General features: G+C 40.5%; 1 protein-coding gene across 1 annotated transcript; it reads left to right on the top strand.

Moving 5' to 3' along the window:
- The first annotated feature begins 697 nt into the window (after positions 1 to 697).
- On the top strand, positions 698 to 25,616 carry LOC149303368 (albumin-like). The gene is made up of 14 exons (XM_089481176.1): positions 698 to 797; positions 4,442 to 4,499; positions 6,038 to 6,173; positions 7,548 to 7,759; positions 8,344 to 8,476; positions 9,953 to 10,050; positions 14,005 to 14,134; positions 16,008 to 16,222; positions 18,767 to 18,899; positions 19,678 to 19,775; positions 20,326 to 20,464; positions 22,001 to 22,224; positions 23,618 to 24,535; positions 25,433 to 25,616. The coding sequence occupies exons 1-13, from the start codon at positions 713 to 715 to the stop codon at positions 23,928 to 23,930; spliced, it is 1,974 nt and encodes a 657-aa protein (XP_089337302.1). The 5' UTR covers positions 698 to 712; the 3' UTR covers positions 23,931 to 24,535; positions 25,433 to 25,616.
- The last annotated feature ends 990 nt before the right edge of the window (positions 25,617 to 26,606 follow it).

Here is a 26,606-nt window from a genome sequence, read left to right as displayed (position 1 = left end):
CCCACAGTATCCTTAGCACTCTTCTCCAGGGCCATGTGTCAAATGAATTGATTTTCATCCTATCCGCTTTCCTCACTATCTAGCTCTTACATCCACACATGGTAATAGGGAATACAATGGCTTGGATGATAACTTTTGTGCTCAGTTGTATGCAGTATATTTGATAAATCTAGTAGTACTATTTTAGTGAGGAATATAGAACACTAGCTGATTTCTCCTTGATTCTAGTTCAGGAGTCCCAGATCCATTGCAAAATATCAAATGTTTACTCATAAGCAGCCTTGGAAACGAACGTCACAGACCTCCAGTCTGAACTTGAGGTCTTTAACTTAACCATTGGTCATCTTACATAAATTCAATTCACCTTTGGCCAAAAAAAAAAAAAGTGAGAGGGGAAAGGTTTGTATATGAGTTATAATGTAACGAAGAATACAGTTTGCTTAACATCTTTGAAGTATGATAAGTCTAATGTCTATTTGTCCTATTTCTAGGGAGAAATGACTTTTGCAAGCTTTTGTGACAAGATGCCCCCTTAACAAACATAATGGTCAAATATTTTATCAAAGTAATTATTAGCAGAACTATTTGTATCCCTCCTACGCATACGACGTATGATGGGTGGTTATTAACCCAATGCGTGTCTGATGAAGTATAAAAGTTCTGTCTTCTCCTTTGCTCTTCCTGCCTTGTAAGCCCCTAACAATTCGGAATCATGAAGTGGGCAACATTCATTTCTTGCCTGTTCTTAGTAAGCTTTGCTGTATCAACACACCTGCCCAGAAAATACCGGGATGCAGGTAACATTTCTTTTAAAAAATTACACCCAAAATAATAATGTCTCTTAATTTATTCCATTTCTAGTGTTTAATGTAGATTATCCATAATTTAGTAGCAATGTCTTGAAATCACAGAGTTGTGTGTACTCATATTATTGTATCCTTGTGTCAGAAACAACTCTGTGATATCAGGACATAGATGTGTTACATCAGACATAACAAAAGAACAGGGGAAGCAAATATGCATTTGAAAATATTTTGCTGGTGTAAAAGATGAAGCTTTAAACTAGATCATAATTACTGGAAATATATTTTATATGGAATCTATGCATCATGTTTTGTTGAGGCATTTCATTGACTATTTGTGTGTGAAACCTGCCAAAAAATGAAATAAAGATTTTAAAAATGTTGCAATCTATCTTCATGTTCTAACAGAAATGCTTCTGTTCTGGATTTCCAGCCAGTGATGCCTTCTCCAGGATATTCCATTCTGTTCTCCTGCCTTCTTGATGTTGTGTGCTTTCAAGTTGTTTCTGACTTATGGTGACCCTAAAACCTATCTTTAATGTGGTTTTCTTGGCAAGAATTTTAAGTACTTAGAACATGCTGATGCATCCTTCGTTTTCATCAGAGGCCCTATTTTTCTCAATCCTCTTGTCTTTCATCCCCTGAGTTTGTTATTAGAGGAAGTAATATACTGTTGCACAGCTCCCATGCTTCCTTGTTCATAATGATGATGGATAGCGCGCACACACACCCATATCAATATGGATATGAATCACACCAGTTCTTAGTTTGCACTTTAATGAAGCTATGCAAGCTGTTGAAACATGTTTGGGAGATGGAATGCAGCACCTTGGTGTAGCTTCTGTAAAAGAAAGAGTGTCTGTATTCACCATTCCATTGAGATGGAAGGCAGCAACTGCCACTGCTTATGAGCATGCAAGTATTCAGATATTTACTCTATTTCAAATCCAGTAATCGGAATTACATTTCACAATGTGAATTTAGGATATTTCTAGCCACTTAGTCAAAGTGAAGATGAATAGCTTTGTGGAGACATGTATAATTTATGCTGGTCAATATGGACTGGGATGGGGCACAAGTTTGTTATTCTGGTCACAGATGATGAATGATCCAGATATGAATGTAATATGTATACTTTGATGCTTTGTACACAAATTCACTGAACAATGGACATGGTTGAATGTTTGCTTCTTTTAACATGTTAACCTCCCCCCCATCCCTTTCCCTTTTAAAATATTATTTGTGCAAACAATTGCAACTCTTTTGTCTTATATTTTGGCAGTCTTTTAGGCCTGAATAGTTGGGATTTTTGTAAAAAATATCTTTAGTGTCTTCGTTCAGTGTTGGATCCATTTAATCTGTTGAACTACCACAACATAGTATAGCAATGTAAAGTGCAGCTTCACAGAATTCATGACAGTTCTATTTAGATGGTGTCTGTTATGTTATGTGATGGCAACCAAAATGGTTAAGTTTTTGGAAACCAAACTCCATAATTAACATCTTAGGGAACTGGATATGTTTAGCTGGAAGAAGGGGACACTGACAGGTGATATGACAGCCATATTTAAACATAGGGAGAAGATGGAGCAAACTTATGTTCTGCCACTGCAGAGACTAGGACAGTGATGGCAAGCTTTTTAGGCACTGGGTGCCCAAACTAAATGGCCTTCCAGCACTGGATGTTACCATGTGCCAGAGGCAGGACTTTTGGGGGGAATGGGCCTTCTGGGGTGGGGCTTCTGGCCTATGGGAGCAGGACTTCCAGGGCAGTACATCTTACCCCCTGCATCTACCCAGGCCTTCAGCTGCCTTTCTAGAGGCAGCTGAAAGTCAGGGAAGGAGGAACAGGTGCGTCCCTGTTCCTCCTCTTCCCCCGCATCTTCCCGGGTTTTCAGCTACCTCTCCATAGAGAGCTGAAGGCCTAGGATGGCCAGGAGGAGGAGGAACAGGTACACACCTTTTCCTCCTAGTCCCCTCTCTGTGTGCCAGGGAAAATGGCTTCGTTTGCCCTCTCTGGCATATATGGCATAGTTATGCCAACATGGGACTAGGACCTGGACCAATAATAATAATAATAATAATAATAATAATAATAATAATAATAAGTTTTATTTGTATTTTCCCACCTCTTCCAATGGATCAAAGTGGGATTACAACCAATACATTCCATACAACAATAATTCCAATAACAGTTATCTAAAATCACATTTTAAAACAGTGTGCTATCCAAAAACACTACAATACTACAATGGATTCAAGTTAGAAGGGAAAAGATTTTGCTTAAAGACAAGGAAGAAATTCCCAACAGTATGAGCTTTTCAGCAGTGGAATAGTCTGCTTTGGAGGGTGACTGACTTTTTTGGGGGGCGGGGAGCAGTCTTTAAACACTGGTTAGGTGGTTATCTTTTAAGAGTGCTTTCATTATTTATTCCTGCAGGGCAGTGGGTTGATAAGAGATGATTTTTGCAGTTCCTTTCAACTCTATGATACCATATATCTACTAAATCTTATTTGAAATTTGCTTGCCACAGAAGGTGTTTTAACATTCAGAAAATCTGTATGAAAATCAAGGTCTTATTTGTTGCCACACTCCAGTATTTCAACCACTAGAGGTCCAGTATTGGAAAGGTGATGTTCATTTGCTTCCATTATAATTATGCTCAGTGACTTGGCAATGTCTTGACAGTAAATAACCAAACAAGACTGCCTAAACCAAAATGCCCTTCACAATGAACAATGAAACAACACCTATTACTGGTGTCGCTATTTAACCTTTCAAATATCTGGTAGTCAAGAATATAGGGCATATTGTCATCTTTATTTCAAATATATACATTCTGGTAGTGAAGTAAATTAAATTGAGATGAACCCTCATGTTGTCCATGTAAATGCTCATCAGTTCCCAACAACAGTTTGACAGAAGCATCTTTCTGCCTACATCTCATGTTTTTGACCAGGGCAATCAATATTCCCAGAAGAATACAGGCTAATTCTAGGATAAAAATGGGAATTGTTAGAGCCAGCATGGTCTGAGAGCTGGACTAGAATTCCAGGAGACCAAGGTTCAAATCCCATTCAGGCATGGAAATCCATTGAGTGGCCTCTCTCAGCCTAAGAAGAAGACAATGGCAAACTTCCTATGAACAAACCTTGCCAAGAAATCTCAATGTTGGGGTTAACTCAGGGTTGTTATAAGTCAGAAACTATTTGAAAACACACAGCAGCAACAACAGCAAGAATTGTGCAGAGCTCCAGAAATTGTTGGGCTGCCATGTCCAGCATTGTGAGCCATCATAGCCCATTATGAGGAATGTTGGGATCTGCACTCCAACAACATATAGTGGGCCACGTGATTTTCACCCTTCTTATGAAGTAGATTCTAAGAATTACCCTATTTGTTTTATATAAAGTTGATCAAAATGCAAGCACCTATTTCTTTCCTTCTGTAAACTCCATCACCTTCTGTTGTTCAATCACTGGACCTTCAATTCTATACACATTTATATAAGAGTAAGCTATATTGCAGTCTGGGGTTTTGCTTTCAGACAGGTATGTATAAGACCATATGGTAAGAAAGTTTCTAGTTATTACAAGAACTGTTGACTTAAAATATAATCATTTTTTTGTCTTTACAGAAAGTCATGACACCATCAGTCGTGCCTCTGAACTATCAGCTGACGAATTTTCAGGCGTGTAAGTCTCTCAATAAGGTCTTCTTCTTCTTTTATTTAGGAGTGAGATGCTGAAATAAGATATTGTAGGATTCTCTAAGTGTTTGTCACTATATGTTGGTTCTCTTTCTCCCATGAGTATGAAATTTAAAATAATTTTATCTGGGGTGTAGCTATAGATAGAATGAGGATAAAATGAGGGCAAATAAGAATGCTGCCCTCCAAAATGATCCCCCCCCCCCGAGCACCCAAATGTCTAGCATTGCAGAAATAGAGTTCCAAACCACACTGCAAAAATAATCCAGTTTGAGACTGCTTTAACCACCCTGGCTCAATGCTAGGAAATCCTAGGAATTGTAGTTTATTGTGGCACCAGAGCTCTCTTATACAGAAAGCTAAATGTCTGACATTACTACAGTTCCCAGAATTCCCTAGCAATGAGCCAGGGCAGTTAAAGCAGTCTCAAACTGGATTGTTTCTGCAGTATGTTTTGGACTTGAGACATGGAAAATGGGTTTGCTTCTAAATTTATTTAAATATCTGTCACAATTGTATCCCCCGTTTCAATCTACAGTGTGCCCCCGTCATATGCGGGCACACCATCTTTCATCTTACACTGAAGCTGTGCATCGGAAGTGGCAATGGTGTGCACACCTGTGGCACCGCATGCACGAGACCCATTGTTTTCAATGAGGCTTGAGTATACATGGTATTGCCCTTATTGGGGGGGTCCAGAATGGATCCCCCACATAAGGGAAGGGCCCACTACACATCAGAAATAATGCAGTTTGACACTACGTTAGCTGCCATGGCTCCATGCTATGGAATTCTGGGGTTTGTAATTTTCGGAGTTATTTAGCCTTCCCTGTCAGAGATCTCTGGTGCCATAACAAATTACAAATCCCAGTATTCCATAGCATGGAGCCATGGCAAAGTGGTGTCAAACTGCATTATTTTTGTATTGCAGATGCAACCTAAGTAGCTGACTCAGAAAACAGTTCATATAATTTTATTTCATTTATTTTAAAAAAAAACCACACCTCTACGCTTATTCCACTGAAATTTGACAAGCTTGGACCTTTCAGAAGTAACATCCATTGTTAGTACGTTTAGCTGAAATCCATCAAATGCTCTCTCTCTTTTTTAAAATGTAGTTTTATGCAGGTACAATATATTAATTTGCTGGAACCCAGCAGGCATTACAATTTGTTAAATTTGAATTTACAGTATCCCTCTTACAGTAATGCACCAACAGCTATTGCAACAGTTGGAGTCACATGGCTAATGCCAACTTGTCACATACCTGATCATAAACTCATGTATTGTCAACACAATGCTTCCATGCTGTTCAGCCTCTTGTCTCATATCCCATTGTTCGAATATTTCCCATCTTACTTTTTTCAAGTAAAATTTTTCCTTCACCATACCTTCCATTTCTTCCAAACTCACACGCTCTCAAATACTTTTAGGGGTATACCCCAAACTGAAAGCACTGCTACCATATTTACCTAGTTATGCACAGAATTAATTTCTTTCTTAATCCTTTATTCCTTTTTCTAGTGCCATTATCCTATTCTCTCAGATGGCACAGAAAGCCACATATGAGGAGGTGCATAAAATGATGGACGATGTTGTTGCACTTGCAAAAAAATGTGCTGCTGATGAACACGCAGACCCAGAATGTACAAAACATTTGGTAAGCTTTTGGAGGAAGATATGGAGAATATGTTTAGAAATATTCTAAGTATAAAAAATAGCACTTATCTGGTCAGTCATGGCTTTATTTAGTACTTAATATGAATACCAGGTGCTGTAGGCTATATTTCAGAGGAAGGAACTAGGAAACCGCCTCTGCATACTTCATGTATAAGAAAACCTTAAGAAATTCATGTGGTGACCATAAGTTAACCAGGCGACTTGAAAGTGCGTGCAGGCACACACACATACACACACAACCAACAAAAAATGTGGCCAAAGCAGACCAAAGGCAAATAATTTGGATTAAAGTGTAGGATATGGTGTGACTTTCTGAACAGGAAACACTTTTAAGTACACAGTGTTGGTCTCCTTGGAGCAGATGAAGGCTTATCTAGTATCGAGAGTTGTAGTAAGATGCTAATAAAATATAGATTTGGTAGAGCATTGGTAAACTGTTGGCAAGATTTCCAACATTTTAGCAAGACAGCAATAGTTATTATTTTTTAAGATTCAACCTGGAAGAACAGAGAACAAGTTGAAAGAACAGGGGAAAATGGGGATAGGGCTCCTGTAAGTTTAACCATAAACAAGTCATGGAGCAGGATAAGGTACCATAACGCTCCATCACACCAGAGGAATGTCCTCTCTTAATTTCCAAACCCTAACCTTCAGCTGCCACTATCCCTTCTCAATAGGACTAGTGCCTCTCTGGTACAGGGTATAGAGGTGCCAGTTACAGAGTTAAGTGCTCCTCCATGCCCTCTCCTCTGTCTCCCTTACAAAGCAATAGCCATGTTGAGAGTTGCAGCTGAAAGTTGGGATTTGGAAGGTGAGATAGGACAGGTATCTTTGTCTTCCATGATGGAGTTTTATGATATCTCATCCTTTTCCAAGATCTATTCAAGGCTGCAGTTGTAAGACTTCTGCCCCATATCCCATCTGGCAACCCTAGCTCTAGGTACTATAGCCAGCAGACAGAACATACTGAATAATTCTTTATAGTAACTAAGGGCCAAAACACACTGCAGAAATAATCCAGTCTGAGACCGCTTTAACTTCCCTGGCTCAGTGCTAGAGAATTCTGGGAAGTGTAGTTTTGTGGCACCAGAACTCCCTGACAGAGAGACTCACAATACTACAGGTCCCAGAATACTCTAGAATTGAGCTAGGGCAGTTAAAGTGGTCTCAAACTGGATTATTTCTGCAGTGTGTTTTGGCCCTTTGTTTATTTCTATAAGGCACTGTTGACATTGGATGATAATTTAAGGGCCATGAGAGATTTCCAACAACATATGCGACTTTGCCTGCTGCGAATAAGCCACTGATTTCCATTTCTCACGAGTTCATGCAAGATTTTGTATCTGTCCACCAGGGCACTGTTTTCCTTGATGAGATGTGTCATGAACAGGGCTTTGCTGAGAAATATGGATTTACTGATTGTTGTGCTAAAGTTGATCCAGAAAGAAATGAATGTTTCTTGGCCCATAAAAATTCAACTCCAGGATTCATTCCACCCTATCAAAAACCAGACACAGAGGAGGCCTGCAAAAAATTTGGAGAGAATAAAAATGAGGTGTTGGGCCAGTAAGTAAATCAATTCACTGCTGCTGCTTTGAAGAATTTTTCAGAATGTAATGATGTAACATGCATGACTTTCTAATGCCAGTTGCTCTTTCTAATGCAAGATAAATTCAAATTCAGACTGTTTTCATGTCAGCTGTGAAGTGCCACGTGAGGCCTCTAACAAGTCTGTCTGCTTAGACTTTTGCCTACCTATCCTGCAATATATTCTCCTTTCTGAGTGTAAACCAGTCCATCCTGCACTCTTCTTGGTTATTCTAGTCCATCTCTTCATTTCATTTCATTTTATTTCTTTAACTTCATTTTCATTTTCAGATTAGCACCTAGCATCATGTTGCCAAGCATGCTCTTTTTTAGTTATTCTTTTGGTTTGTGTGAACATATTATTGTTTATCATTCTGGTGTTTTATTGTGTTGGTCATCAGATTTTAGCCCCTAAAAACCTTACAACTCTTCCAAGCTCCCAAGGTCTGAATCCTATTATTAGTTTAAACTAGAGTAAATATCAGCTTTTCCTATAGCACTGGGTTCTTCATTTATAAGAAAGTGCTGCCCAGGTTATTTGATTTGTCTTTCTCTTCCTACAGATACCTCCATGAGATCAGCATTCGGTATCCCAAAGCAAAGGTTGTCTCAATCATGAAAGCCACCCATGGTTATGACCATGTCATGACTACTTGCTGCCAAGCAGAGGACAAGGGTGCCTGCTTTGGCGAAAAGGTATGTCACTATAATCCAAATCAAGTCTTGAAATTATTAAACTGTTAGACAGCATCCTCTTCTCTTGTTTCTTTAATGTCTGCTCACTGTGATGCCCAGGTGAGCAAGTGGTTCTTCCCCATGGCAAGCTTGGCCCAAGAAGTTCATAGAGATAGCAATGGCAATAACAATAATAATGCTATACCACTTCATAGTGAACTAAGCACTCTCTAAGTAGCCTAGAATGTGTAAACCAGTTGTCCCCAACAAACTGGGTACTCATTTTACCAACCTACAAAAGGCTTGAAAGCTGAGTCAACCTGGGATCATACTCACAATGTTGTGGCTGCAGTACCAACATTTACCCACGGTGCCATGAGGGCTCTATTAGCATAATACCAGCCAATGAACTTTATTGCACGGACCCAGGAACGGCCCGTTGCGTTCTAAAAAAGGGGTGTTTGGGGAACGGAATGGGGCTTAGAACGCAGTTTACCGCACTCTGGAATGCCGCCACTGCCACCGGACCTTCCAATTGCATCCTACATCCGTTCTAGGGGGCGCAATTTCTCAGAACCCTTTGGAACAGTTCTTCAAAATTGCGCCCCCTGGAACAGATGTAGGATGCGATTGGCATGTCCAGCGGCAGCGGCGGCATTCCAGTGTGCAGTAAACTGCGTTCTAAGCCCCATTCCATTCCCAGAATGCCCCCTTTTTAGAACTCAACAGGCCTGTTCCTGGGCCCGTGCGATAAAGTTCAATGAAACATTAATCGCCACACACTTTGTCCTTTATAAATGGATAGCAGGAGCAATAGCCAGTTTTTGTCCAGTAACAATGAACAGTCCTCTGTTCATATCTACTGGAAACCTCTTGTTTCCCATTCCTTGTTTACAATTTATAATTTGAAAATGATTTTTAGAACAGGAACTTCAACCCACAGTTTCCTTGATCCATTCACAATGCTCCCCTATCATCCTACAAATCTTATTTACATACACAAGTGAAACAATGTACAATAGCCAAGATTTTGCATAGGGAGACATATATTTCCATCCAGACAGGACTTCACTCTGTCTTCCCTCCAGTGGGTTTCAGCTGTTGTCTGACATAGCCATTTACTGGCCTATGGAGTGAGAGCGGGGAGAGAAAAGCATCTAACAGTCTCACTATAGCTGGAAACACAATGACAAAGGAATCCTCCAGGACCTTCCAGAACGTGCTTAAGTATACAAAGTTCTATACAGCTGTGGAATATATGGGCACAATCCATCAAAAGGCAGCCACTTTGGATTCTTGTGGATTTGTGTCTTAATCTCATTGAGGGAAATTAATAACATTTAAAACTACTTTGACTTTCAATAGAGTTACATAAGCACTTGTAAGTTACTCATCAGGAAATTCAGCTTTTGCTTTCTTCTTCATTCCAATCTGCTAGTGGATTATTGAGCTAAAAATTTACCTCACTTACCTACATCAGTTTTCATTTTGTCACAGGCACCAGCTGTAAAAAAGCAAATGATGGAAGACATGGCTATACAGAAACACTCTTGTTCTGTCATGAAGAAATTTGGAGACAGACCACTGAAGGCAATGTAAGTCCACTTACTATTTTTTTAAAAAAAGTTACTTAGGGAAGGTCTTGATGCTAGTATTAGAGTAGATACTAGAGTAGAGGTCTCCAGTGCCTCCGTGGACTCGATTATACTGGATCACTCTGAGGATGTGGACAAGATCCTTAGAAGTGTTAGGAAAACGACTTGCTCCCTCAATCCCTGTCCCTCATGGCTAGCGGCTCAGGGGGGGTACGGAAGTAACTTTTATGTTACACCATATAATTAATACATCACTGAGGGATGGGCAATTTCCATCTAGCTTGAAATTGGCCATTGTAAAACCCTTGCTAAAAAAGCCCTCCCTCGACTCCCTGATGCATAATAATTATTGGCCAGTATCGCTGGTGCCATTTTTGGGGAAGGTGATCGAGAGGGCGGTTGCAATCCAGCTTCAATCGATCTTGGATGAAACAGATTATCTAGACCCATTTCAAACTGGTTTTCGGCTGGGTTACGGGGTTGAGACTGCCATGGTCTCCTTGGTCGATGATCTCCATCTGGGCATTGACAGGGGTAGCGTGTCCCTGTTAGTGCTCTTAGACATCTCAGCGGCTTTCGATACCATAGACCATGGTATCCTTCTGGAGCGCCTGGAAGAGTTGGGAATCGGGGGCACTGCGCTCCAGTGGTTCCGTTCCTACCTCTCCGGGAGGTTCCAGATGGTGCAGCTGGGGGACGTGTGCTCCGATAAGAGGGCGCTTACATCTGGTGTCCCTCAAGGAGCTATTCTGTCCCCCATGCTCTTTAACATTTACATGAAACCTCTGGGAGAGATCATCCGGAGGCATGGGGCGCAGGGTTATCAGTACGCTGATGACACCCAAATAGTCTTCTCTATGTCTCTGACTGATGCAGTGACCAAGGTTGGCATCTCTTGTGGACTGCCTGGAATCGGTAATGGGCTGGATGAAGGAAAACAGACTCAGCCTGAATCCAGAGAAAACGGAAGTACTCGTGATAGGTTCTCCTGGCCCAGGGATGGCGGTGTTTCCACCTGTCCTGAACGGGATCACGCTTCCTGTGTACGCAGTCTGGGGTGCTCCTTGACTCGTCGCTCCACCTAACATCTCAGGTGGATGCAACGGTCAGGAGCACCTGTTATCAGCTTCGGCTGATACGCCAGCTGCGTCGCTATCTGGGCCGGGGGGGCCTTGAAACAATAGTACATGCTCTGGTAGCCTCTCGTTTGGATTTCTGCAATGCGCTCTACATGGGGCAACCCTTGTACCATACCCGGAGGCTGCAATTGGTGCAGAATATGGCAGCAAGACTGGTCACTGGCACATCCAGGGCCAGTCACATAACACTTAAAGACCTTCATTGGCTGCCTATTCGCTTCCGGGCGCAATACAAGGTGTTGGTTATCACCTATAAAGACCTAAATGGCTTGGGCCCAGGGTACTTAGAGGACCGCCTCTCCCCATACAATCCACCCCACACACTCAGATCTGCCGGGAAGCTTTTATTGAAGGTTCCAGAGGTCAGATTGGCTACCACCACCCAGAGGGCCTTCTCCAGCTCAGCCCCAAAACTCTGGAACTCGCTTCCCGACGAGCTCTGCTCGGCCACCTCCTTAGACTGCTTCAAGAAGGGGTTGAAAACACACCTTTTCGAGCAGGCATACCCTGACTCCTGACTCCTGTGATGCTTCCCTTCTCCTCCAGACAGCATTGTTGAGCTGTCATGTGTTTTGGTTTTTATTGCTATTGATGTTATTGTTGCTTATGAGATGATGTAGATGTTTTTAATGTTTGATGTTGCTTTATTGTTGTGAATTGCACTTGTTGTTAACCGCTTTGATTTTTTAGAAAAGCGTTATATAAATAAAATTTTTATTTACTATTTATTTATTTACTTATAATGAGTTTCTGAGAATTAATATACATGGCCCAGAATGATTCTCGCTCATCCAGAATTCTGAAAACTGAAATATTCTAAAAATCAAAACTTTTTTTCTTGAGTGGCTGAGGTAATAACATCTTTGCTTTCTGATTGTTCAATGTACACAAACTTTGTTTCATGCACGATGTTATTTCAGAAAATATATAAAAAATTACCTTCAGGCTATGTGTGTAAGGTGTATATGCAACATAATTTAATTTTGTGTTTAGTCTTGGGTCCCATCTCCAAGATATATATTTACGTATGTATATCCAAATACAGGATTGCAATAATAATAATAACAACAACAACAACAACTCCAAATCCAAAATACCTCTTATCCCAAGTATTTGAGATAAGGGAGACTCAACCTGTAGCAGAGTAGAGAGATCATTTCCCATTCCACATTTTCTGTAGCCCTTCTTGCCACCATAAAACCTTTTCTGGGAGGTGTTACAGCCCTCCAGACAGGATCTTTGTCTATGTGGGGACTTGCACAGAAGAAAAGGAAATAACTGAATCTGGCAGAAATGGTGGAAAGAATCTTGAGAAGAAGGTTTGACTGCTCACTGCACCTCTGATTTGCCTCAAAATCTCATGACAAGGAACATCTTTTGGGGGGTTAGGGAAGCTCCCACAAGGGATGGAAAGAATATTCAGTAATATACGTACAAAGGATGTATATCGGGATTTGTAAAAGTCATGGGCTGTTTTGTTTTGGTTTTTTACATAATAATGGCAGCCTGATAAGGAAATTCGAGAGAACTGAGTTATGATTTGCAGGTATTCAGTCAGAACTGAGTTCTGAAGAGTTTCCATGTCACTCTACACTTTTCTACAGTGGCCATAAATCTGAAATCCCTACTTGTATTATACAGTATGACTCCCATATCTGAGGGAGATACATTCCTGGACTTATTATGGAAGTGTGAAAGCACAGATAACAGAAAATCCTATTGGAATGAGTGACTTTCTGTGGAAGTTGACCATAAAGCTGTGCTGGATGACTTATAAGTTTATCACACTAGCGAAATCCCATGGGCAAACATGATTTAGATGTGATTTAACATGAAGGAAACCCAGAAATGCCCAAACTTTTTCACATGATGTTACAGTTAATGTGCAATAATGCAAAGTTAATCCACAGTTGAAGTGGAGGAAAACGGCAGCTTTTCAAATTTGGTTGAGATCCAAATTTGAAAAGCTGCTGGCTTCCTCCATTTTAACTGTGGATTAACTTCACATTATTGCACTTCAGTGCCATTTTGGTGTGAAAAACTAAATGAATTTACAGGTTTACTTTAAATTCGAATGTAGTTTAACTCCCGTTTAACTCCCATTTGCCCACAGGATCTTGCTAGTGTGATAAACTTCCTAGAGATTCCTAGAGAGTAACTCTTTAGACATTTTAAGCATGACTCTATGGTCATCCTCCACCAGAAAAATGCAACAGAATCACCATGGAAGACCTACAAAATGTCTAGAGAGAATGTAATTTTTTTCCTGAAAAAAGAGTAAGTGTAAAGTCCTGCAGATACAGGGGCTATACTGTTCTTCTCATCCAGGAATAGAAATCATCATCATCATCATCATCATCATCATCATCATCATCATCATCATCATCACTGTTATTCAGTACTCAAAGAAGTAGATTTCCCATTTCTTTGAAGAGATCAGGCTAGGATTGCAATTTTTGTCCAGCATCTACACATTCTGAAGTGTTTTGGGAAAACATTATTCCAAGAATACTACATTTGAGGGGGGTGTGCATGAAGATTGGGGGGTTTGCTTGTATTTCTTTCATGGAATAATTGTCCCACAATGCTACAGGATGGACAAATGCCAGACAAAAACTGCAGAGAAGTATTTGTTTCTCCCACACCAGAAAGAAAACCAAGGAAATTGCATACAAAGACAAAATATTCAGAGATTTGCATCCCAGTTCTGACCTGGGACTCCAGTCTTCTTGCCAAAAATATAGTCAGTACACTGTAGATGTGACACTGAATCTCTTTTAAAACAATCCTAATCTTTCATTTGTTATTGCTCCAGGAAACTTGCTTACCTATCCCAGAAGTTCCCAAAGGCTGAATTAGCTACACTTGAGAAGATAGTTCATGATGTTATACACATCTATGAAGAGTGTTGCAAAGGTGATACACTAGAATGCATGCTTGACCGGGTAAGAGTTGTTCACTTTATTCCCATTACACCAAACATACAGCAAATTAATTGCTCAGAAAAATCTCCCATTCTGTTCCTAGTTTTTGATATCCTTTGGACATTAGTTGAATTTCCTGGTGAAATCTCCATTCTGTTTTTCAAATCTTTGAAAGAGGATCTGTTACACTGAAAACAAACAAACAAAAACTTTTTATCCTTTTTCAGAAAATTGAGAATATCATAGGAAAATTCAGTTGATGATGAAGGCTTGGCCTAGACTCAACCCCTTTTCAACTCCTGAACTGAACTTTGTACATACAGTAAACATATGGGGGGGGGGGGTGAGTGAAGACTTCTGTGGCAGACCCCACCTCCTGCCATTGTATACCTCAGTTCCATACCTATATAAATATAATAACTGTGTTTGTACTTGGGATTTTCAACACAGAGAGAACACCATCCTATCTCAATCATATGTATATGTCAAAGGAGTGGGCCAGGCCTCTAAGAAGAGTCTGGGATATCAGGGGCCAGATTTTGCCTGCTATATGACTTTGGCTAAATGATATAGACCTCTGAAAAATGGTCCATACATACTCCACTATTTTGATGGGGGAGGGAATCCCAAAATGCCCATTTTGCCACATTTTTCCCCTCCATTGCTATAAAAAAAAACCTGGAAGTGACATGAATGAGTTATTTCCTATCTGGGGAAGAAAAAAAAATTCCCTGGTCTAAAGAGGAGGAAGAAAAAAATAGGGAACTTGCCTAGAGGGCATTGGGAACATTTAAGGAAGTGAAGTGGAAGGGAGTCCCCCCACAAAGATCTGATGAGGTGCAATGCATCCCACGCCACACAGTGCATTCCCCTGAGCCTATGACAACTTTTGTAACTGGCTCCAGGAAAAGAAATGAAATGATGGTAATGCTGTGCAAAGTTTGCTCAAGGTGGGAGATGGTAACTCCAGACTATAGAATCCTGGGATTTGTAGTTTTACAAGGCCTTCTTTGTCAAAGAGTGTCAGTGCCTCACAGAAACTACAAATCCCAGGATCCTGTAGGATGGAGCCATGCTAGTCAAAGTGGTGTTGACCTGCATTATTTCCATAGTGTAGATACACTCATAGATACATTGAATGTTTGTTCATGGTATCATTTTTACATTGGTTTACCTGACGGGAAACCTACGTATGTGCCTGTGAACCTGTGCCACTCTCAAGAAATTTTGAGCTACTGTATGTCCTAGGCAGCACACACTCAGGAATGAAACAAATGGCCCCGAAGGGGCGGTGTGATGCCGCCCCTGAGAGAGCCAGATCGGGACCATGGGAACCGCATGCTGTGGCCCTGGTCTGGTTATTTGCCAGCTCAAAAAGAGGCAGCAAAATTCTGCTCGTTTTTGGGCCAGCAAAAGGGCACCCTTTCTGCCGCAATCACAGCTTTGCAGTACTCTGGCAGCATGTGGCATCTAAACACCGCATCACTGGAGGGCCATGAAGCCAGCCCATGTGCGGGCAGAGGGGGTTCCAGCTGGTGTTGTGGGGGCATCGGATTTGTGCATTTGCACCCCATGCCCCCATGCCACCCACAAGACAGCTTTTAGTGCCAGTCTGTACCGGCCCTCAGTTTATAGCAGATTTTTTTCCAGATCATTTGGACCTCAATCTCTTGTAGCTTCAAACAGGTTACAATGCCTTGCATCTTTACATTGCAGGATAAGTCGTTATCAAAGGGAGGGCTTCTAGCTGAGGGAAAGAAGCCATGAAATGTAGGGTAAGATCTGTTTGTGAAGGATAAACTTCTAAAGAACTCCTGTGCAGGCTTTGCCAGGCTACAGTTTGAAAGTGATTCCCTTCAAATAATAGATTGTTTGTGAACTTTCTTTCTTACAGGAAAAACTGACAAAATATGTCTGCGCTCACCAAAATGAGATCTCTTCGAAATTGTCAACTTGCTGCGAAAAACCTGTAATGGAAAGAGCAGAATGCATTGTTCATGTGGAGAATGATGACAAACCTGCAGATCTGTCAGAAACAGTCAGAGAATTTGTGGATAACAAAGAAGTGTGCCAGCATTATGCCGAAAATAAGGACAAACATCTGGCAAAGTAAGGCACAGGAAGTTCAGATTAATCCCTAGTTCCCCCTGTTGATAGCGATGCACTGTAGAAAAATTATTTGCATATTGGGGTGGATACTGTATGTAGGATGGTCAGTGTAGAGATAGTCACTTGCAGTGTAATGTCTGGTGTAAGAACATCAACCAAACATAGAAATGGAGCAGTATGCAGAAAGAAGAAAAGGGAAATGAGAAATACGCAAGATCAGAAGGCCTGCAAACTGTGAGATCCATAAAGAAGGGGCAATAGGAGGAGGAATAAATGGACAAGACTGATGGAATCTGCCTATTACACTCGAAAAGACAAGAGCCAGAACAGATGCCCCCAAAGGGGTGCTTGAAGCTGCCTCCACCTAAGGAGAATTAGGGCCACAGCAAACACATGCCATGGCCCCAGTCTGCCTTGAATACGTCCCAAATAAAAGCAGAAAAGATCCGCTCCTATTTGGGCTGGGAAAAAGCCATCTTTCCCAGTCCCGCTGCAGCCCTAGGGTGGCTTCATGATGCTCTGGCAGTGTGCGGTCTGTAAACACCGCATCACCAGAGTGTCTTGTAGCCACCCACATCTGGGTGTCTGGGTGGTGTCCAGGTGGTTTCCTGACATCTTCGATGTGTGTAGCATATAAATGCCAAGCTCCCAAGATGCCCGGAAGCAGGCTTTAAAGGGCCGTCTGTTTTGGTCCAAATCTAAACAAAGTTGTTCCACAGCAGATTTGCTTTTGAGAACTCTTTCTCAGGCTGCAACTAAAGCACAAAAATAATTCACTTTGATACGGCTTTAACTGCCCTGGCTCAATGCTATGGAATCCTGGGAACTATAATTTGTTGTGGCACCAGATCTCTCAGAGAAGGATAAATATCTCAGAAAATCCCAGAATTTCATAGCATTCAGCCACAGCAGGTAAAGCAGTGTCAAACTGCATTACAGTGGGCCCTATCTACTGGGGTTTGGTTCCAGTACCCTCCATGGATACCAAAATCCATGGATGCTCAAGTACCATTAAATACAATGGTGTAATAAAATGGTGTCCCTTATATAAAATGGAAAAATCAAGGTTTGCTTTTTAGAATTTTTATATTTATTTAATATTTTCAAGTAATGGATGACTGAATCCATAAATAAACAATCCATGGATATGAAGGGTCAGCTGCTACTTTTGCAGTGCAATAGCCTTAGTTTCTTGTTCATTTGTTTTTGTTTTGTCATACATAATAATAATAATAATAATAATAATAATAATAATAATAATTTTAATTCTTACACACTTATCCTCATGGCTCGAGGCGGGTTACGACATAGTTAAAACACAATCCTTACATAAAATGTTCATATTAAGCAGCATCTCTACTCAGTATTTATATCACAATACATAGGATAATAATTAAATATAAAATTCAGGTTTAAAATTCCTGATTAAAAATATAAGATGATGATGATGATGATGATGATGATGATGATGATGATGATGATGATGATGATGATGATTATTTGTGGGTACAACATTACAAACATGTCCAAGACTAAAGGACACAAATTAAAAGAGTAATAATTTCAAAACAAATCAGTAAAACTTTATTACAATATATATCAACCTTAAATGACAAAATATTAATACAAAGTGAAACAGGGCAACAAGCAATCAGAAAAGCTGAAAACTAGTGAGTGATAATAATGACTATTCCATAAAAATGCGCACACAGAACATGCCAGGAATTAAATTTTGCTTGCAGACCTTATATATCCTGGGATGGGAGTTCATATACTTTATATGTTCTCAGTATGGGTGAGAGCTATTGGATCCCATATCTCTACAAGGCACCAGTACCTAGCCAGCTAAATTAGTTGTCTTGTTATTGGTATCTGCCATCTAAACTGTATCCACCCTGCAAAAAATAATCCAGTTTGACAAGATTTTAACTGACATGGTTCAATGTAGTGGAATTCTGGGAACTGTAGTTTGTTGTGGCACCAGAGCTCTCTGACAGAGAAGGCCAAATGTCTCACAAAACTACAAATCCCATAAATCCATAGCATTGATGCATGGCAGCTAAGTGGTGTCAAACAGGAGTATTTCTGCAGTGTGGATGCAGTCCTAGTCAACTTTGATTTACAGCAACCCTATGAATGAGAGATCACCACCCTGAGTCCCAGCCATCAACAATCCTGGTTAGGTCTTAGAAGCTAAGGGTCATGGCTTCCTTGATGGAGTCAATCTACCTGCAACATAGCCGTTCTCTTTCCCTACTACCTTCCACTTCCCTCAGTAGTATCAATTTTTCCAATGAGTTATGCTGTCTTATGATATGTCCAAAGTATAACAGACTCAGTTTAGTCATTTGGGGTTTTAGTGAGAGTGCAGGCCTGGTTTGTTCAAGGATTCATCCATCTTTGTAGCAGTTTGTGGTATCCGTAGACCTCTCTTCCAGCATCACATTTCAAATGAGCTTTAAACATGCTAAAAATGTGCTACTTTTAATTGATAAATTGTGATGACGGGGACAGTGTACTCACAAAACCTTTTACATGTTACAGTTTTATTAATCAGTATGGAAAGAGACATCCTGAACTCTCTCCACAGCTGCTTGTCAGATCTGCCAAAGGGTATGAAGAGTTACTGGAGAGCTGCTGTGCCAATGAGCATCCTGAAACATGCTTAGCAAAAGGGGTAAGTTGTGATTCGTCTTCACCATATGTAATCTTGTCTCTGCGTGTCACTTTAAACAAAAGATCACATTTTACAATAATCATCCAATTGTTCATGAACATTTTGTATGATGATGAAATGGGATCTGATAAGAAAAGGGAGAAATAAAAACAAAACCAACTGCCAATAATTTCAGACACTTGTGAGATCCCTGCAGTAACTGACTACTTATATTTCAAAATACATATTGGAACTTGCATTGCTGTTATTACCCTGCTCTATCTCTAATAAACAGAATGTCAATGGTTTGAGGCACCAGTAGGGAAATGTGCAACATACAACACAATGATCTTAGGAAACATGATGCAAGATTGGTGTTGCATTGCAAAGATTCATATTCACAAAAAATAAAAGATTCATAAAACATTTTTGTTTGCATCAAATACAAACTTTTCATGCCAACCCCACTGAAAATGAAAAGCAAAACATCATTTTTCACTCTCACTCGAGAACATTAAGGTGGCGGAACCGGACGGCCCTTGTGGTCTCTTCCAGCTCTATATTTCTATGATTCTAAAAAAATGTCTTGCAGCAAATGACAAGCTGACAGTTGCAACAAGACAACTTGTGAACATTCCTCAAGCCTTAATAAATATCAGTGAGTTTTGAAGAAGGCAGTTCAGTCTTCTTCCCAAGATCATCCACTGTAGCTGTGTTGTTGTTGTTGTTATTATTATTATTATTATTATTATTATTATTATTATTGTGGATCTTTGAAAGTATTTATGTTTTCATTTAGGAGGAACTACTGAAAAAACACATTGCTGAAACCTTGGAACTGCTGAAGACCCGCTGCGACCAATATGGGCAACTGGGAGACTACCTCTACCATAATGAGTATGTGATTCTCATGTGATTCAAGTTTGCAAATAGGGGCAGGGTAGTCGGTGGCCTTTAATATTTTTTTAAACTAAAGATATGGGTACAATTTCTTTTTCCCTCACATTTGAGACCAGTGACTTCTTCATCATTTCAGTTGCCTCATTTCTTTCATATACACTCAACTAATAAGAATCAGCAATAAGTTCCTTCTTTGGCTTGGCAGCTGCCAGGGTCAGGGGAGGACACACAGCTGCATGGGTCAGGTCTTACACCTTCTTGATCCATCATCTCAGCTTATATATTTGCATAGAGATATATACTAGGGGTATTCATAAATGTGGATACCTCTTGAAGTAAAGTTCCAGAGATTTTATTTCTGTAGTCCCAACAATGGATATCCACATAAGACCTTTTTTTCTCTTTTTTCTAAACTCCTACAAGCTCAGCCTTCAGTTTGAGGGGATCCTTCCCTCAGACTCCTTGAACACTATCACTAACTACTTTTACTGAGGATTACACTTTGTTTCCTCTCTGACTAGCACCCACTGGGTTATCTTTGCTGCAGGCTCCTTGTTCACTACATCAAGAAAGCACCACAGCTTACCTTTAAAGAAGTCTATAAGTACACAGAGCAATTCAAAGGTATTGCTGCCAAATGCTGCAAGATGGATGATGCCCACAAAATGACATGTGCTGAAGGATATGTAAGTATTGTTTCCTCAGTATTAACGTTTCCTCTTTCCTAATTTAGCCCAATATTGAACTAAACATTCTGTGAAATACCCTGCAGCCATATCTGCTGAATCTTTAAACATAACAATTATTTTCAATTTTGCTTGGAAACATCAATATGTTAAATACAGATGAACTAATCTCAGAATACAGTGAGCCCTCCCCTTATGTGGGGGATCCATTCCAAATCCACCTGCGTATTGGGAAATCAGCGTATGCTCACGCCCCATAGGAAACAATGGTGTGTGTGTGCACGTGCGGCAGCACAGTGGCGTGTCTGCCATGGGCACACACACCATTGCTTTTATTGTCATGCAGCTTCCACAAAAGCTGGAAGCCATGTATAGTGCACCCACATATGGCGTGGGCACACTGTACTAGGCAGAGCTCTCAATAACATCCCTTCTGACAGCATTTGCAATAACCAACGGATTTAACCCTATCTTTACTGGGATATGACCAAATCATACATGACAGTAGCCAGATCTGACCTAAGTAGGATGACAGCAGCCCTGCTTGCCAAATGTGTGCAAAAATAGAAGTAGACTCACCTGCAAGCTAAACCCAGCCGCATCTTCAATTGTGCATGGAGCCCTTCAGACAGAAGTGCTACTCCATCTAGAAGAGGTTAAGCAATATTCAGTCCTCAACTGGCTGTTGCTCACCTAAAAACACTCAACTAATGTCTTTTTAGTTTATTGCATGCATTTTCTTTTTTAAAAAAATATTTTATTAAGTATTTCAATTTTGTTTATACCATACATACCCAAAATTTTTTAAAAAAATACAATTGCAAATACATAATCTTCTTTTGTCTTCTTTTCCTTTATTGCATGCATTTTCCAGCCCGGCCCATGCACTGGACAGGATCGGGCTGGAATGAGGAAAAATGGGTTTTACTGCAAATGAAATTGCTGCTGTGCTGCTATCTGACCATGATCCATCCCCAAGCAGTGCTCTAGTGGCTGATTTTGGTACTGTGGAAGCTTTCTGTTTTACCAAAATCAGCATCCAGAGCACTGCTTGGGGATGGATCATGGTCAGATAGCAGCGCAACAGTAATTTTGTGTGCAGTAAAACCCATTTTTCCCCATTCCAGCCTGATCCCATCCAGTGCACAGATCAGGCTAGAATATGCGATAAACATCTTAGTGATGTTCACTGAGTTTAGTGTTGGACTGGTTAATGCAGTTCTATAAGCCCTTTTCCCATATGATTTGATTTTGGGGTCTTATTATGGTTCTTTGTTTCTATTCTGTCCTTACATCTTTAGTATTGCAATTTTATAGCATTGAATTAAACTGAACACATACTGCTCTCAACTGTTTGGCATCGCCTAACTTTGAGATGCTTAACTTGGATATGCTCATAACTAACTTGAAATGTTACACAAACTGTGTGTACCTTTGAACATTTTTTCAGTTGAAAAGTCAGTTCCATTTCTCTCTCTCTCTCTCTCTCTCTCTCTCTCCCTCCCTCTCTCCCTCCCTCCCTCCCTCCCTCTCTAGACGGAGCTAGTGATAGGAGCTATTTGTGACAGACATGAAGAACATCACATCAACAAACAAATTTGCAAATGTTGTGGTGACTCCTATATCCACCGCCGGGAGTGCTTCACTGGCTTAGGACCTGATCCAGAATATCATCCTGGCCCATTTAATCCTGCATTGTTCTCCTTCCATGGAGATTACTGCAAGGCTGAACTACCAGAGAAGCAAAAAATGAAACAAGAGTAAGAAACCAGAAGCACCTGGGCTGATTCTTTCCAGTCAACCAATGCATGAGCCTGTGTTTACAATTATTCTATCTATACATACTTATACTTTATTTCTTAGCCATATCCTTCTCCTTTAAATGAGGGTGTAGCTATATTGCAGAAAGAGTGTAGTTTGACACCATTTTAAGTGATGTAGCTTCATCCTATGAAATTCTGGGGTTTGTAGTTTTATAAAGTCTTCAGACTAATCTGCAAAGAGTGCCGGTGCCTCACAAAATTACAAACCCCGGGTTTATTTCTACAGTGTAGATGCACCCCCAGTCTCAGTCATTCAGTAAGACCACTTATTTGAATGATCTCTGAATTGCATTATCCTACTCTCTTCTCAAATCTCTACCTGCTTCCTTCTTGGTGGCTTGCTTTTCCTATTTCTGTTTTCCTAGACCCTGCTCCTGACCAGTCAATGCAAATATATTCCCAACCCTTCCCACAGCCAAGATGTTATGGCCACTCAACCAATATTTTCCTGACAATCATCATAAACCTGACAGCATATTATAATGAGGACACTTACCCCAAGGCCACACTTCTATCTCATGTGTAAAGTGAGCTCTGATAGGGAGACGCCTAGCTTGCTTTCCTCTTTCTTATGATTCAGATCTAGCAGCCACAGTGGCTTTTTATAGAAGCCAAACCACCAGCAGCATGGGATGGGAGAGAAATGTTACAGCATGTCATTATATCTGTGAAAATGTCTGACTGAGGTGACCAAGCTAAGGATTCACCAATCCTCACTACATTCCCTTGTGGTTTCTACCTCTCCTTAAAAAAATGCAAAAAACCACCCCTTATTTAGCTCAGTTAGTCATTCTCATTGAGACACGCTGGGGTTGAACAGACGGGCGGCTCCATGCCGCCCATCTTTGCCCCAAGTCAGTGCTGCAGCAGCCACACGCTGCAGCACTGACACACCGCTGAAAAGAAGCTGCCTAGAGCGGATTCTTTTTTGCAGTGCCACAAATGGGAAAGGGCACTGCCATGGCGCCACTTCCTATGTGTAATGTCTACACACTGTGCAGTGGTGGTGTCATCATGGCAGCTCCCATTTGGATGGGAGGCCGCCATCATTGCGGTTCCGTTACATGCTAGGGTTTGGGAGTGTGCGGACGCTGCACACTCCCGAACCCTAGAATCAGCATGAGGACACCACTTTTGGCCATTTGCATTGGGCCACTGTCTTGATGCAAAATGTTCAAGTTGCATGTTCATTAATCCCCATCAGATTTTTTGCTTCTAGCACAAGACTGAGACTAAAGATGTTTTTTTTAAAAAATGCCATTTCTACATTTTGTGTAGAATGTTTTTGGTGGTAGACAGACAGACAGAATAATGTTTTTTCTCATTGCAGGCTACTTTTCAACTTGATTAGCTACAAACCCACCATCACAGAAGAAGAACTTGCAGTTGCTGTTGTGGATTTTGGCGCTGTGGAGACAAAATGCTGTGCAGCTGCAAACCCTGGACAATGCTTCGCTGAAGAGGCATGTATATTTTTTTTTATGAAGGAAAAGAACCTAGGGCTTTTTCACCCTCTTAGAATTTGCAGCCCCATAAAATATATTTACAGGGTTTGTTTGTTTTTATATGTTCATAGAGATGTAGTTGCAGGCTCTTGGCCTTCTTTTCAGAGGCAGAGTGGTGTCTGGCACATGTGTGTATGAATGCCTGTATATCAGTAAGAAGCTGGTCCCCAGACCAGGGCCATCATTAGGGGGGTGTGGGGGAGTTCAGACTGCACCAGGTGACACTCTAAAGTGGGTGACACCATTGCCTCCCAAATATCTGCCTTTCCACAAAAATGGGCTGTGGTGTTCAAATGCCAAAACAATTTTGTGAGTGGGGCAAGGCTCAGTGGGAGAAGAACGGAGAATGGGGTGGGTTTTTTTAACTGATTAAATTTTATTTTTTTAAAAAAATGAAATTATTATTTTTTAATTTTCTTTAAAAAAACATCACATTTCATCAAATTTTTACTTTAACCACACATCATCATCAATAGCCAACAAGAATGCAGGTTGTTCGTATATGGAGAGACGCTGCAATGATTAATGGAACAGATGATAAGACATATAGAGTGTGTGTGAGAGAGAGAGAGAGAGAGACAGACAGACAGACAGACTGTAGAACCTGCCTGTCTACATTATGCAAACTTGTAAATATAGATACAGGCCCAAGATATGATCTCAAGTATGTGTGTCTTTTCTTCTAGGGGCCAAAACTGATTGAACGGACTAAGGCTGCTCTTGGAGAGCACTAACTATCTGAGGTGAGCTGGTGTGAAAATATGGCTCATACCAAAGGAAGGAGCGCATTCTCAGAAAATAACTTGTTAAAAATGAATCCATTACTCCAAATTTGCTGCTTTCAAACTATTTTAAAAGTAATTTTAATCATGAAAAGGCAACTCATTCAACAGACATAATAAGAATTTGTTTAACATTTGTTTAATTTCCTTCTTGGAGGTAGTGATTTTGAGGAGATTAGACCATTTTTAGTATTTTTAAATGAGTGTTTATATTTCCAAAAATGAATTAGTTCCTTTTGCCATCCCTATGAAAATTATGATAAATTAATTTTCAAATTCATGTTAGTGATTACAATTCCAGCCATAATCTATAGCTCACTAAACCTGAGAAATCAGGTGAACATGTTATGTTCACAAGTCCCTAAGAAGAATTTTCCCCACTCGTTCTAGGGCAAAATTATAAACCAGCCCTTTCCCTCTCTGCCCACCATCATTTGCATGCTTTGAAAAACTAACAGATAGCCTAGGTCCAAAACATACTGCAGATATAATCAAGTTTGAGACCACTTTAACTGTTCTGGCTCAGTGCTTGGAAATCCTGGGAATTGTAGTTTATTGTGGCACCAGAGCTCTCTGACAGAAAAGGCTAAATGTCTCACTAAACTAGAGTTCCCAGAATTCCCTAGCATTGAGCCAGGACAGTTAAACTGGTCTCAAACTGGATTATTTCTGCAGTGTGTTTTGGACCTTGTTTAAGCTCTTGGCATTTTTAGATGTCGGTTCTGCATTTACAGTCAGATATGATGACACAACGTCATTGTGTGCCTTCAAGTTATTTTTGACCGTTTGTACTGGGCCTTAGATACATGTTCCCACTTTCACTCCTGCATACAATGATTTATTCTTATTTTCTTTCAGCTCAGCAAAGGCAGAATGCTGGAGATAAATTTCTAATATGCCAACAGGCCTCTGGTTGCTTGCTTTCATATCACATGCCAACTTTCTGAATGAAAGGAAACAAGGATTTGATTCTTCTGTAACTTTCACCTCTCATGACAGTATTACTGTTGAGAATGAATAAAATCTTTAAAGAAAACTCTCATCTATCGTGTGTGTGTGTGTGTGTGTGTGTGTGTGTGTGTGTAGAGGTGGGGTATGGAATGGCTTGTTGTGTCTTTATGTGTGTGGGAAAGCAGGGAGAGAGGAGAGATAAGGTCAGAGAAGGAGTACATTGACTTGGGGAGCCAGAGGTCAAGTAGTAACCGATGATTGTTCCTCCTCATGAACTAGATTACTCAACTTAACTCTTTCTCCTTAATGAAGGCCTCATTCCCACTATCTTTTACACCAGATCATAATTTGGTTGAACCGGTTCAAACAACCCTGGTTCCCACTTAAATCGATTCACTGAAGGAGGCCATGCACCAGACCCATTTAACCCATGTCTTTTTTCTGCATCTTTTCCACCAAATCATTCAATGAAAGTGTGAACCAAAAGCGGATCGGAATCGATTCAAATTTGCCCTTCAGCTAGCTGGAGCCGAATCATTTTAAATTGATCCATTTGTGAATGCGAACCACAAGTGGGTTATTTTGGACAAGCATAGTGTAAACCACAATCCGATGTCGAATTGATTCATCAGTTCGGATAACACGCCAATTCATCTTTTAGTGAGAATGAGGCCAAAGAAAGTGGTGCAAAGGAGACTAGGTTGTATCCACACTGCAGAAATAATACAGTTTGACATCACTTTAACGGGCATAGCTCTATTCTATCGAATCCTGTGATTTGTAATTTGTTGTGGCCCCAGAGTTCTCTGACAGCGAAAACTAAATATCTCACGAACCAATAAATCCCAGAATCCCAGATCATTCAGCCATGGCAGTTAAACTAGTGTTAAACTGCATTAATTCTATAGTGTAGATGATGCCTAGGAGTGAGAGAATCAGCAGACCGGGGAAGGAGGGTTGTGTGAAGCTGGTGGGAGGGCAAAGAAAAATCAGCTCTGTTGAAATCCTTTATGGTGAAAGTGAAAGTGGAAGTTGAGGTGGAAGTTATTGGAAGCTGGGAAGAGACTTTGGACATGGATTG

The sequence above is a fragment of the Sceloporus occidentalis genome, unplaced genomic scaffold (assembly GCF_023333645.1).
Source record: "Sceloporus occidentalis isolate IW3139 unplaced genomic scaffold, rSceOcc1.0.p SCAF_14, whole genome shotgun sequence".
NCBI classification, from domain to species: Eukaryota; Metazoa; Chordata; class Lepidosauria; order Squamata; family Phrynosomatidae; genus Sceloporus; species Sceloporus occidentalis.
The sequence above is the reverse complement of the archived record's forward strand: the minus strand, read 5'-3'. Positions and strand labels throughout refer to the sequence as shown.

What these genes read in the sequence shown, in the direction of transcription:
- LOC149303368 (XM_089481176.1), top strand. Translation starts at nt 713, where the DNA reads ATGAAGTGGGCAACATTCATTTCTTGCCTGTTCTTAGTAAGCTTTGCT. An exon ending in CAGAAAATACCGGGATGCAG is followed by an intron (nt 798 to 4,441) that starts GTAACATTTCTT and finishes TTGTCTTTACAG; the next exon opens with AAAGTCATGACACCATCAGT. An exon ending in AAGGACAAACATCTGGCAAA is followed by an intron (nt 16,223 to 18,766) that starts GTAAGGCACAGG and finishes TACATGTTACAG; the next exon opens with TTTTATTAATCAGTATGGAA.